This window comes from Peromyscus eremicus, chromosome 1 (assembly GCF_949786415.1).
Source record: "Peromyscus eremicus chromosome 1, PerEre_H2_v1, whole genome shotgun sequence".
Lineage (NCBI taxonomy): Eukaryota > Metazoa > Chordata > Mammalia > Rodentia > Cricetidae > Peromyscus > Peromyscus eremicus.
In genome coordinates this window covers 77,160,902-77,174,660 of record NC_081416.1, presented here as the reverse complement: position 1 = coordinate 77,174,660, position 13,759 = coordinate 77,160,902, and the positions used below count along the sequence as shown (strand labels likewise).

Genomic DNA, 13,759 nt, shown 5'->3' with positions numbered 1-13,759 from the left:
CTAATGCCATGATGGGCCCCACCCTCATGACCTCAGCTAGCCCCAATTTCCTCCATTCTATTAAAGTGTGATTTGGGTGTTAGGTTCTAAGACACAGAGTTTGTGGGGACACACAGTCAAACCATACCACAGGACTTGTGAGGGCGGGGGCCACCCAAGCTCAGTGTTGCTCAAGGCAACAAGTTGAACTGACACTTTCCAGAATCTTTTCTTCTGATACTGATGTTAGAACAATGACAATGATTACAACAGAAGGCTGAAGGCTGAAGCAGGAAGTTTGCAGGACTGAGACCAGCCTTGGTTACACAGTTAAGACTGTCTGGAGAGGGAAGGGAAAGAAAGGAGGGGGAAATATATCCTTGTGGAAAAAGTGTGGGACCACGAGTGGTAATTTTTAGACTGGGGTTGGAGTCAAATGTTTAAGGCCATTTATAGAAAAACACTAAATAAGTAATTTTGAGAGTGAGGCATTTTGGAAGCCCCTTGGGCACACTGTTCTTCTTGGGGTTCTGTTCTAGAAGCTCCTAGACTCTGCTCTAGCCCAGTCAGCTCTGTGGTGTGTCGGAGCCTATACTCGGTTTTCTCTGCACATCGCCTGGTTGAATTGTTACAAAGCTCTGGACGGGCCTTCACTGCTTCTTTTTATGAGGCTCAGAGACAGCAAGAGGCTGGCCTAGCGCTCACAGCTGGCCATCTGAACCTTGGTCCTTTACACTGTTTCTTTGATGATGGTCAGGAAGGCCAGGCAGTGCTGCTGGATCTAAGGGAACCCCAGATGAAGCATTGTCTTATTGTAGGGTCAGGGATGGTGTCTGGGAAAAGCCATAAGTCTGACCTGATCCGTGCATGGGCCATCTTTCCTCAAGGACCTGGTCCCAGCTCCACGCTGGAGGAACTGGCCTGCATGGGGCTCTTGAGCCCAGGCAGGTGGTTCTCCTGGGCTAGCAGTTCCGTAGGCAAAGGGCAGGAGGAGCTTGGTGTTGGCCAGCTATGGTTTTCTGCCCACAGTATCATCACTTCCTTGGTTCTGCAAGGGCCTTTGTCCATCTCAGCCAGTCAAGGGCTCCGGACAGCTTTGTTTGGTGGCCTGGCTTTCCCAGTGTACCCCTGTAGGCTAGCTGGGCCTCCTATTGGAATAAGAAGCCCCGCTGTGGGCTAACCTTGTCTTTAGTTTTCAACGGGGGGGTTGTTGTGAGCCTTGGACTGGTTCTTTGATGTGGTGGGGACAGACCCTAGGTGGGGAGGTTGCTCAGTAGTGCATGGCCACAGCTGGTTCACTTCACATTCCACACACTTCTCTTGCAGGTCTGGGACACAGCATGCCACAGGGCCTGGCTGCTCCCTTGCTCCTGCTGATCCTCCAGGGAGGTAAGTCTCAACCAATGGCTGCAGGGGCGATGGGCCCATGAGATGGGCTCCCGCAAAACTGAGCAGGGGCCACATGGTGTTGTAGGTTCCTGGCCGGCCGTGGCTGCAGGCCACTGACCCGCAATCTACAGCCTCTGTCTACTTGACACCAAAGCTGAATGCTTTGATTGATTAGAACCCAGGGAACCAAAGAGCTCAGTAAACAGAAAGGCTCTCCACCCTCATGGGAAGGAAGTCCTGCCCTTGGTCTAACCTCCATTCCTCTTTGTGCAAGACTCTCACTGGGGTCATGAACCTTCAGTAGGCTGGAGGAAAAGGAGGTGGGGATAGAGGAGCCAGAACTCTGTTAGCAGTCCCGAGGGAAGGCATCAGAGCTGCAGGTCAAGAGTGCTGTTGAGGGCATTCTCCCCGTCAAGAGCCAGGAGATGAGAGACTGTGCAGGCCACCCAGGGTAAGGGGAACTTGACCTTCTGCAGACTCAGCAACATTTGCTCTGGTTTTTACCGAAATATCCAGTACTTTAAATAGCTCCCCCAGGAACAGGCCCGGCTTTTGATTTCCCTTTCTAATGGCAACACGCTGCCTGCTCTGGAAACCCCTGCAGTGCCTGCGCTGGGGACAGGGGGTAAGAGTGGGGGTGGGGTAACAGACCCCTGTCACACACTGAGGCTAGAATGTCACCTCCGGCTCCTCCTGTGGAGCCTGGCTATGCTGCCATCAGTGGAGGAAACAGAGAGAGGTTCAGGGAGAATGCAGACCCTGTGGCCACCTTGGGGGTGGCTGGCTGCCTGACTTAGGTCTGACTCAGTCCTATGGCACTAAGACAAGATATAAGGAGCAGATACATGGGCAGGGCGGTGGCTTCTGTGAAGCGCTTGCCATTCTAGCATCAGGACCCGCAGAAGGGACTGGGTGCCGCTGAGCCTGTCTATTATCCCAGCATTGGGGAGATGGAGGCAGACCCCAGGGGAATGCTGGCCAGGCTGCTTAGCCCAACTGGTGAGCTCCAGGCTGGATGGGAGAGCCTGTCTCAAAAAACAAAACAAACAAACAAACAAAAAAACCAAGGTTGAGAAAGCCTGAGGAGGAGGAAGACTTCTGCCTTCAACTCCCATGTGCACATGCATGTTCACAAACCCACAGACATGGACAAATGTGTGTCTTTCTCACTCCCAGGGTCAGGCGCTCAGGGCCCTGGTGCAGCGGGCTCTGTGGCTGGTAAAGTTCAGCATCTACTTCCAGTGTGGTGCTGGGCCTCCTGTTTTTATGGCAGGAGGCAGGATGGGGGCAGAAACACCCATAACACCACTAGACCCCCTTAGGAGCTTGGCGTGGGGACTCCACTACCCTTGGAGACTCCACCTCCTCACACACGCTGTGGCCTGAGCATTTGAGGGGACACATACATCCTAATTTTAGCAGGGCCCTAGACCCCTGCTGTGCTGCTTTTCGTTCATTCATTCATTCATTCATTCACTTTTGAGTTTTTGAGACAAGGTTTCCCTATGGAGTCGTAATCCCCCTGCCTCAGCTTGCTGCTGTGTCAAATGGCTGCTCTATGTGGCAGTGTATGCGATTCAGGCTTGACCTCACTTGAATGTGGGCGTGGAGGCTGGGGATCTGTGTAGCCAGCTTAGGGACAGCAGGGAGGCAATTTTAATCCTGGGGCTGTGGTTACCTAGTGAGGTGCAGCTGCACTCTGCACACTGTAGTAACCTCTGTGAGATGCCTGGCTGGCTGCCATCCAGTTGTGGGGTGCTGCCTGGCTTGTTCACTCACTCTGGCCTTGGCAGCCTCCTCTCAGCAGCCCATGGGCTCTGCTCTTTCTGCCTCAGTGGTTTGTCCCATCCCAAGCTAGTAGTAAGTATTTGTCTAGAGTGCACAAAGGCCTGGGTTCAAGTCCTGGCACTATATAGTTTCTTTCCTTCTTCCCTTCTCGTCCCTCTCATCCCTCCCTCCCTCCCTCCCTCCCTCTCTCCCTCCCTCCCTTCCTCTCTCCCTCTCTCCTTCCCTTTTTATGTGTATGTGCTGTACATGTTGCCAAAGTGGACAACTTGCAGGAGTCAGTTCTCACCTTTCCCCATGTGAGATCCAGGGATGTTGGACTTGGCAGTAAGCACCTTTATCCACCGGGCCATCTCACTGGCCTGGTCTCTACAGCTTTTGGTGGGAGCTACGTAAGAACTGTGAGAAAGATTCTGGGGCTAGCCTGGGAGCGAGTGCTGGGATTCACTAGTAGAGTCTGCCAGGCATATGACCAGGAAGATGCTGGTCCCCAGGGAAGAGAGCTCAGCAGCCCAGGAAAGCCATCTACCCTTGGAACCTCGATGCTGTCCTCTACAGCCCAGGTCTGGCCTTGGAATCTAGCTTAGAACCCAGAAGCAAAGTCCACTGGTTCAGGGCTTTCACTGGTCAGGAAGCAGAAGGAAGAAGCCACTGAAAAGTGTCACATTTCCAGTGTCTGGGGAGAAGATACGGGTGCAGTTTTACAAAGCAAAACGCAAAATGATTCTGCTCATTTGGCCAAACCTTGAACAAAATTTGGACAATGACTGCATCCCCATTTCGTTGTTTTCTTATGCGTGTACTGGATGTCGAGCATAGTCCCCCTGCCTTGTCCCTTTTCCTAAACCCCCTTCAACTATTCCCTTTGCTCCCCTAGACATCTTCCATAGCTACAAACCCGAGAGAGGGGGGAATATCCAGAATTCTATATCATTTCGGTTTAGTAATTAGGTAGATACGTTTTCTTCCCTTTTGAGACAGGGGCTGGCTGTGTAGCCCAGGCTGGTCTTGAACTAGCAATCCACCTGCCTCCATTCCCCAAATGCTGGGAAGCCAGATGTGCCCCTGCCTGCTGCACCTGTCATCTGGAAAGTGAAACAAATGGCTGGGGGGGGGGGGTGGAGAGGCTGAGGGTAGAGGTGACTCCTCCAGCCAGCCCCTGCTGAGGCTTTTGTTTTGGTCACAGCTTGGTAGCCACGCTGTCATTGGCAGTGGCACAGCCAGCTTTACCAGAAGTAAACTGCAGAAGTCTTCCTCACTCTTTCACCGTCCTCACTAAACTCCTAGGGGCTCAGGCCACTCTCCCTGGCCTCAGGGATCTGTCCATCAGCCTGTGGGGACTTCAGAGTGTCCTACCCTCTGAGAGACAGTGGCCTGGGGACCAAATATGACGCCCAGTTCCACATTAGAAGAACCTCATCACCATGACCAGTCTTGAAATGCTGGAACTCACACAAGGAATTTCAGGTGACAAGAGTCCCTGTGTTCAGGCTTTCATCCCAGCCTGTGACTCTGCCCAAACTTGTCCTCAGTCTCAGACAGCTTGCCAAGGCCTTCCGACTGTCTCTCACTCAAAAAGGCTTCTCCTCTATCCTCCAGCTTGGGGCTGCCTGGACCTCACCTGCTACACTGACTACCTCTGGACTGTCACCTGTGTCCTGGAGACTTGGAACCTCCACCCCAGCACACTAACTCTCACCTGGTGAGTAGCCATGCCTCCCGGGCTGAGGAACTGCTGGGAGAGGGTGGCAGGATGGGAGGAAACCCTGGGCTGAGCTGACCTGTGGCGTGCTCAGCAAGAAGTTTAGCTGCAAACAAGGGCCCGTCCCTCCCACCAGCAATGTCACCCACCACCGGGACTGTGAGCTGAGAGCCAGGTCCCCATCCTTTCCGCCCCGTGGGAGTTAAAGAGCCAAAGCATTTATCACCACCCCACCTGACCAGTGTCCCTGGAAGTTCTGTCAGAGCAGAGAATGAAGCTTGCATGCCTCTAAGCACAGACCTGCGGGTGTTCAGTGGCGTTGGACAGAAAGGAGGGGAGGAACTTGCCCAGCCTTCCTACAGGACAGCTGTCTACCCACTGTCACCGACAGAGACAGGTTTAGGTCCAAATGCCCATAGCTGAGAGCCGTTGCCCTGAGCAAGGTAGTGAGCGCCTGGTCCTCGGAGGAATGCAAGCTGTGTCTGGACTCAGTGTGCTGGACACTGCCGGGAGGGGGCTGTCCCCAGGAGACCCTCAGCCCTACCTCCAGCCCCTCTCACCCTCATGTTTTGAACTCCTGCCCTGCCCTGGGCACTGAGTTCCACTGTCCCCAGCCATGCGTGACTGACTGGTCGCTCTGTCCCTGAAGGCAAGATGAGTACGAGGAACTGCAGCACAAGGAAACCTCCTGCAGCCTGCATAGGTCAGGCCACAACACCACACACGTGCAGTACACGTGCCACATGCCCTTGTCTGGATTCATGTCTGATGATGTTTTCACCGTCAACATGATGGACCACTCTGGCAACATTTCCCAGGAGTGTGGCAGCTTTGTCCTGGCTGAGAGCAGTGAGTACCATGAACCCCAAGCTGAGGAGGACCCAGGACCTTTCTCTGACCTCAACGCAAGCTCTTCTCATGCCATCAAAAGCTACTGTCCTTAGAGCATCCTTTTTAGATGCACTGCTTTTAGCTAAGATGTGCTGGTTTGGTAGGGGATTTGGTCTCAGTGCCCAAGAGGAGCATGGAAAGGTTGTGAGGCTCGGAAAGATGTGAGGTGGGACCCAGCTCAGCCCTCCCTGTCTACCTGACCCTGGACAAGGTATACCTTGTAAAGACCCTTTAAACATGACCTCCTAGGATTCTGTTCCTAGTAATGAGCACCAGTCAGCTAACATGGACTCCTCCCATCTAGATGCAAGGGGCCTAAAGTTAGGAGAGCCCCAGGGTGGATCTGGCTGCAGCTGTCCCCAGAGGCTGAGATGGGCAAAGGAGGGATTTGGGGCAGCTGCTTTGGTACATGGCAAAGGGTGTATCTGTTTATTTTTATGCATCTCCTTCTTTAGGAGAGAAATTGAAAACCACAGAATGAGGGCACCTTGCTTGGGGATTTTTCACACTAAGGCACTAACATTAAATCTTAAGAAACTTCCTTCAGCCTTCTGGATTTCCAGCTTCTGCTTCTTGCTTTTGCTTTTGTTTTTTCTTTTCTACCAAGAAAGCCCAGAGGATCTTGGTCTGTATGCCTGTCCCCAGCTGGGCTGGGCAGGGCCTGAGTTCTGGCTCCAGCCTTTAAGCCTGGGAGTGCCCTCTCTTCCCCCACAGTCCCCAGTCCTGAGTCACTGTTGTGATGTTTCACCCAGATCTAGTCCAAGCAACAGGGGCTGTGGCCAGGGAGTGCTTTGTTCAAAGCCACCCAAGGCCTTTGGGGAACATCAGGAGGGACTCTGCTTCCTGCAGATTCTTACCCTGTTTCATCTTTTTGGGTCTTCCTCCAAGTCAAGCCAGCTCCCCCTTTCAATGTGACCGTGACCTTCTCTGGACGTTATGATATCTCCTGGCGCTCAGATTATGAAGAACCTGCCTTCTATGTGCTGAGGGGCAAGCTACAATATGAGCTGCAGTATCGGAACCTCAGAGACCCCTATGCTGTGGTGAGGTGGCAGGGCTTTGGGGTGGGAGCAGCAGGGGTATCCAGGCAGGTCCCCGCATAGTGAGGTAAGGAACAGGACTTGGCACTCCCTCGCAGCATGTAACCCTCTCCTACCTCCCCTCACTATGTCTCCACCTTGACTTCTCCCAGTCCACCTCAGTTACAGTGGGGCAAGTTTGGGAATAGTCCACTTGCTTCAAATGTGAGGCTACTTAAGAGGGCACAGCTGGAAGGTTCCAGAACGTCCCACTGTTTAGACAGAGATTTGGGCTTCTAGAATTATACGTCTATTAGAATGGTCCTGGTTGAAGATGTCCATAAAGGGCACCATCTAGAATGTTCCCAGGGAGACTTCTATAGCCGTCCATTGACAAGATGCCTTAATTAAGGACTTCCAAAAAGGTACACTGTTGAGGATGTCCTATGTCATCTGAGACATGGAGCCCCGGGACTCACTGTCTGTGAAGCTTCTGGTTAACGATGTGCAGAAGTGCCCATGGTTACTCCCAGGACATTGACAGTCTGGGGTGGGTCCACTGCCACAGAGAGGGAGCCCTTTTTCCAGGCAGTTCTAGTCAGGATGCATGCTCCCTGAGGTGCCTGCCTGCTGTTACCCCAGGGGAAGGCCTCTGCACCCCATTGATGGCTTGGGGGACCATAGAGCATCGTGTTTCTTCCATCCTCCCAGAGGCCGGTGACCAAGCTGATCTCAGTGGACTCATATAACGTCTCCCTTCTCCCTGAAGATTTCCACAAAGGCTCTCTCTACCAGCTGCAGGTGCGGGCAGCACCCCAGCCAGGCACATTATTCAGGGGGACCTGGAGTGAGTGGAGTGACCCTGTCATCTTCCAGACGCAGGCTGAGGGTGAGTGTGACATTGGTGGGAAACCTCACTTCTGGTACTAAATCATGTCCTGGTGCAGCTTCATCAGCCCTGAGGTTCACGGCATGGCTGGGAGGTATGTGCTCAGTTATCCAACCCCCCATGCAGCCACTCATTGTGAGGGGAGCTGCTGCTTCTGATGGTACATTTGACTCCTAACCCTGAGGGGAGAGTCATTGCCCCGTTTTACAGAAGAGGAAACTAAGGCTCAGAGAGATGACATCACTTGCCTGGGATGAGAATAAAATACCTGTTATAATCATCTTGATAGAGTAGAAGGGTTACTTTAGCTTATGGTTTGTCTCAGGATTGCAAGGCCCTGTTGCATTGGGGGAAGTGTATGACACTGTTTACCTCATGGTAGTCAGGAAGCAAAGACAGAGGAAGGGCTGGGATCCCAATATTCCTTTAGTGTGTCTATAATGACCCAACCTCCTCCCACTAGGCTCTGAGTTCCAAAGGTCCTACCACCTTCCAGTAGCATCCCAGGCTGCGACCACACCTCTGACCTAAGAGCCTTTTGGGGGAGGAGTCATTCCACAAACCCAAGGAGAAGGATCAGTCCCAACTTCCTCCCAGCCCTCCACCCCACCCCACTGTCCCCAGCACACCCACCCACATACTTCTGGGAGACTTTACTGTTGGACCCACGGTTTGCTCTCTATGCAGAGCCCAAAGCAGGCTTGGACCCTCACCTGATGCTGCTCCTCATGATCGGCTTGACCCCTGTCCTGATCTTCATGGGTCTGAAGATTCACCTGCCTTGGAGGTGAGGCCAGGGGCTCAGGGAGGCAGAGAAGGGGTCAGCCTGGGCCACAGCCCCTCCAACCAAGACCTATTCTGTCTGGGCTGGTGACTTGGTGAGAGCAGTGATGTGAATGAACAGCGTGCATGCTCCATGTGCTAGACACTGTAGAGCTCCTGCCCCAGCTCAATGGCACCCCACTCTTCATACAGGAAAAACTGAAACCCAGAGTAGTCAAGCTACTTGCCGAGAGTCTCACAACTGTGAAGCGGCAAGGGTCGGGTAGAAACTTCGTGTTCTTTGAGAGGACCTTGACTGTGACGTTGTCCAGAGAGTGAACTTTGAGGCCCGAGGGGTGATCACTTACCCCTCCCCATCCCTTCATTTCAGCTTAGGGTGGTCTGGGATCTGCTTTACATACGGGGCTTCTGCTCTGCATGGCGTGGAAAGAAAGGAGGCCGCTGATTCAAACCAGAACGTACCACCTCGGTACCACAAGTGCTGCAGCAGGCTGCTCTATGCAGACGCCTTTGATAAGTGACAGAGTGGGGCTCTGCACATGCTCATTTTGTTCCCCTTCAATGAGATGCTCAGAGACAGAGACTGAGAATCTGGAAGGGAGAGACCAGGGTGCCAGTCACAGCTGACGGGGGCAGCATGGGCTCCTCCCGGCTCCCACCATGGTAGATGAGGAAGTCAAGGTCCCAGAGGGCAGTGTGTGCCCAGCCCACAATAGATGGCAGAGACAGGAACTTGAGCATCTGCAGGAAGCTTGGGGGTAGGGTAACTGCTGCTTCCGTTTTACTGATGGGTGGGCAGGAAGGTGCCTGGCAATAGAAGCTGTTGCTTCTGCAGGAGAGAGGCCAGGCCTCCTACTTGCTGCCACAGGGCTTTACACACCCCTTTCTTTGCAGACTGTGGAAGAAGATATGGGCACCAGTGCCCAGCCCTGAGAGTTTCTTCCAGCCCCTGTACAGGGAACACAGTGGGAACTTCAAGGTGAGACACCTTGGCTGCACCCTCTGGATTGTTGGCCCCTTTGGGGGAGCCCCACCCACTCTCACCCTGATCCCAAGACCACTTTGTGAGCCCAGAGTATTCAGGCCCAACCTGACCTGGAGCCAGTCTTCAGTTTCCCTATTCTGCAAGGTACAGAGCTGGTCTTAGACTTAGATATTGTGATGTATTTCCAGCTTAGAATTACCATGAAAGTGGAAAACTGGGTGACCCCTGGGTGCATGAGCTGGGTGCCTGGGGTTTCCTGTGGTGGCCTTGATCTATGGCAGGGAGCAAATCCTACCTGGGAAGGACCTGTCCTACCCCACAGTGCATCCCTCTCCCTGCCAAGTACCGCTGCCACTACTGACATTTCAGAGTATCTGCCCAGCACTGCTGCGCAAACCCAGCAGGGCGGGAGGCATCAGAGAGAGGATATGATGTCAGGATAGGGAACAGCCACCTGCAGCAGCACCTGGAGGTCAGAGCAGCAGGGCACCCAAGGGACACCTGTTGTGCACCTGGCCCGTGGCTGCCCTTTAACAGTAGCTCCTGCAGTGGGGTCCCAGCAGCCCTGGGTCCAGGAGGAGATGCAGGCCTTCCAAAGCAGGGGAAGGGTGTGCCCACAGCCCTGCCTTACCCCTGAAACTCAGCACCTCGGCCTGCTGTGCCCGGTTGATGTTGCTGTTAATCTTGTGTGCCACGCACTGTCAGCAAACAAGCATTACCTCACTCAATCCTCAAGACACTGCAGTGGGTGGGGCCATTCCATAGCTGGGGAAATGAGACACAGAGAGGGCAAGGATCTAGCTCAAGGCCACACAGCTACTAAGAAGTGACTCCAGGTCAGGGATAGTGGACCGTTGTGGTTCTGAGATGTTTTTTCAGGGGACCTTCTCAGAACTGGAATTTTGCTCTACAGAGTGATCTCAGTCAGCTCAATGGAGGCTCTCCTATTTGCTCCTATGTCCTGGCAGGCAAGGGGCAAGAGGGTTCTCAAGGCTTCAGGGCCACTGTCTCAGTCCAGTCCAGATCCCCTAAAGGCCTTTCCTTGTGGCTTGTGGCTTGTTATTGATTCACTCCATCCATAAACATTTGGGGTAAATCTACTGTGTGTCAGGTACTGAGGACACAGCTGTGAACAGGGCTCACTTCTCCATCTAGTGTGGACACACAGCAGAACTAAAGACTTCAGGAAGTCAGGGTATGGGCTGGGTCACTTAGACCTGAGGACACAGGAACCTGGTGCCAGCACCCAGCCGATCCTAGGCTGGGGCACTGGTTACTAGAGTGAATACGACACTGAAGGCAGTCTGTTCTTACTGCAGGAGGGGACACGGGCCCTGAAAGAGGACAGGATTGGGGCTCCCTGGACAGGGGTTCATCACGGTCCTGTCTCTCTCTCTCTCTGCTAGTGTCTTGTTCCTCTGCTCTCCCTGTCTTTGGCTCGTCTCTGTGTCTCAGTGTCCATGTGTCTTTGGCTCTGTCTGTTCACACCCAAGCATCTACCCCAGCCAATGACTTTCTTTCTCCTAGAAATGGGTGGATACCCCTTTCACAGCCTCTAGCCTGGAGCTGGCACCACAGAATCCCACAGCAAACTCGGTCCTACAAGTGCATGATGGACATTCATCATCATACCCAGCCAAGGGAAAGAAGTTCCTGGGGCCACCAGGTCTGGAAGAGCAGCTGGAGTGTGATGGAGTGGCCGAGCCTGGCCCCTGGTGCACAGTTCCCTTGGTAGCTGGCCCAGGGCACTCAGCCTACAGTGAGGAGAGAGACCGGCCGTATGGCTTGGTGTCCATTGACACAGTGATTGTGGGGGATGCAGAGTGTCCATGTGCCTGGCCGTGTAGCTGTGGGAATGATGGCTACCCAGCCCTGAACCTGGACGCCGGCCCTAATGCAGAGGATCTGCTCTTGGTCGCAAACACCACTTTTCTGCCCTGTGGCTGTGTCTCAGGTGGTGGCCTCAGGCTGGGAGGTTCCCCAGGCAGTCTCCTGGACAGACTGAGGCTGCCCCTTGCCGAGGAAAGGGACTGGAGAGCAGGTCCACCCTGGAGAACTGGGTCTCAAGGAGCGGGCTCTGAGAGCGAAGCAGGCTCCCCCCCTGGCTTGGACATGGACACTTTTGACAGCGGCTTTGCGGGCTCAGACTGTGGCAGCCCCGTGGAGAGCGATGAAGGGCCCCCTCGCAGCTATCTCCGCCAGTGGGTGGTCAGGACCCCTCCACCTGTGGACAGTGAGGCCCAGGCCAGCTAGCATACGAGGGCCAGCTGTGAGGAGAAGAGGCCAGAAGCCTGTTGTCTCTGGGAGGGCCTTTGAGCCTGACATTTACAGTGTGAATATGTAGGTATGTGTGTGTCCTTGTGTGGCTTGGGTGTGTGTGAGCACATCCATATGTGAGAAGCGCATGCCTTGTGTGCACTGTCATACCTGTGTGTCTGTCTGAGCTCACTGTGTGCATGCATGCGTGTAGGCGTCTCTTAGACATGAGCCCCTGACTCCTCCCCTGCAGGCTCCCCACGGTCAGTGTCAAGAGACCGGTCCAGATTGCTGCCCCAGGGCACTATCACCAAACCCAACCCTAGCAGGTGCCATTGTCTTCTCTCCTGGGCAGGGGATGGAATGAGCCTCTAGAGTCCATCAGAGTGGGAAGGCTTGTGGGGAACCTAGGGATGTAGCTATGAATCCCAGTTTGGGTGGCTCCAGGCCATGCAGCCTGGAGAGGCCACGTCTGAACTCTGCTGACTTGGCTTTCCTGGACTTTAGGAATGGTCTGGCTGCCCCAGCTCAGCCCTGTGTTGTTTACAGCCCCTTTCAGCTTCTCGATTCGTGGCTTCTAGGACCAGGTGCATGCCCCAAGGTGGGAGAATGGAAAAAGTCAGCCTACACCTCCAGCCTGGGTACCTGTGGAGAGTCCTGCAAGGGCACTAAATGGGATTCTGGGCTGTGACGTACACAGCCCGGTCTCTCAGAAGCAGTACCACCAACCAAGGTTTTTTGTTTGTTTGTTTTTTCCTGGCTTCTTATTAAAAAGAAAATTCCTATAAGTACTCAGAAAATATTAAGTATCAGGCATGGGGAGAAGGTACAGAGCATATTACCCTCTATATGACACCCACAGAGTGCAGGGAACACAAACGAGCCAACAAGAAGCAGCTTCTAGGGGCTGGAGAGATGGCTCAGTGGTCATTGACTGCTCTTCCAGAGGAGCCAGGTTCAATTTCCAGCACCCACGTGGCAGCTCACAACTGTCTGTAACTCCAATTCCAGGAGATCCAAAACCCATGGCAAAACACTAATGCACATTAAAAAAAGAAAGAAGGAAGGAAGGAAGGAAGGAAGGAAGGAAGAAAGAGAGAGAGAGAGAGAGAGAGAGAGAGAGAGAGAGAAAGAAAGAAGGAAGGAAGGAAGGAAGGAAGGAAGGAAGGAAAGAGAGAGAGAGAGAGAGAGAGAGAGACAGAGAGAGAAAGAAAGAAAGAAAGAAAGAAAGAAAGAAAGAAAGAAAGAAAGAAAGAAAAGAAAAGAAAAAGTAGCTTCTGGGCACTCTGTAGCCAGTACCTGCTCTTCCCCTGCCTGTCCTTGGTGCCATGTTTATCCTGGGGACTTAGAGAAGGTCCCCTAGCATCCAGTGATTCCTGTGAGCATGCTGCGTGAGGGAAGCTAAGAAGTACTGGGTGGTATCGGAACAGTTCTCCCCGGACAGCAGGGTAGTACAGGAGCTAGACAGTGCCAAAGTTGTCGTTTCCCTCCCTCCTTTCTGCTCCCTCCTCTTCCCTCCCTTACCCTTTGTCCTTTTCTTCTTGAACGGTCTGTTCTTCCTGCAAGGGTGCCCACTTGAGATGTGGTGTGGTATTTGCCAAACAAGATAGGGTTGAGACAGGGGAGAGCCTGATCTGCTCTGGACACTGTGGGAAGCCTCCATCCTGGTTGGGATTCCAGGATGTAGCATCTCCCCTCCATGGCCCAGGGAGAAAGGCTGTCCACCTGTCCAGTCTGCAGAGCTGGACTGGAAAGCAGTCAGCCGAAAGCTCCCTCAGACTCATGTGTAAAGCAGGCTAGCTGGTGGAATTACCCAGGGAATGCGGGAATGTCCTCAGTATCTGACTCAGGACTGGAAAGTTCTGGAACACTGGCAGTTTCAACAGTGAGACTGCACCTAGGACCAAGGTGTGTATGAGGCTTTCAGAGCAGCAAAAACCACAGCTCCTTTCCTGCACGTGCTCACAGACCCACCCTGCTGCACCCCCGCCCCCAGACACCTAGACCAAAGTGTGCTGTGGTTTTCACATCCTCTGGGAGCCACAGACTGCAGGTGCTCTTGGCAGCTCTCCAGGGAGCCA

The 13,759-nt window shown here is 53.6% G+C and overlaps 1 protein-coding gene across 1 annotated transcript; it reads left to right on the top strand.

The window, feature by feature from the left end:
• The first annotated feature begins 1,319 nt into the window (after window positions 1-1,319).
• On the top strand, window positions 1,320-11,920 carry Il21r (interleukin 21 receptor). Its single transcript, XM_059251142.1, has 8 exons — window positions 1,320-1,368; window positions 4,753-4,855; window positions 5,505-5,704; window positions 6,635-6,789; window positions 7,477-7,654; window positions 8,342-8,441; window positions 9,332-9,416; window positions 10,950-11,920. Exons 1-8 carry the CDS (start codon window positions 1,320-1,322, stop codon window positions 11,673-11,675), a joined length of 1,596 nt encoding a protein of 531 aa, XP_059107125.1. The 3' UTR covers window positions 11,676-11,920.
• Window positions 11,921-13,759: the final 1,839 nt, after the last annotated feature.

Excerpts from the sequence above, each read along its gene's own strand:
- Il21r (XM_059251142.1), top strand. The coding sequence starts at position 1,320 with ATGCCACAGGGCCTGGCTGCTCCCTTGCTCCTGCTGATCCTCCAGGGA. Across the intron at positions 5,705-6,634 it reads CTTTGTCCTGGCTGAGAGCA|TCAAGCCAGCTCCCCCTTTC; the intron begins GTGAGTACCATG and ends TCTTCCTCCAAG. Across the intron at positions 8,442-9,331 it reads AAGATTCACCTGCCTTGGAG|ACTGTGGAAGAAGATATGGG; the intron begins GTGAGGCCAGGG and ends CTTTCTTTGCAG.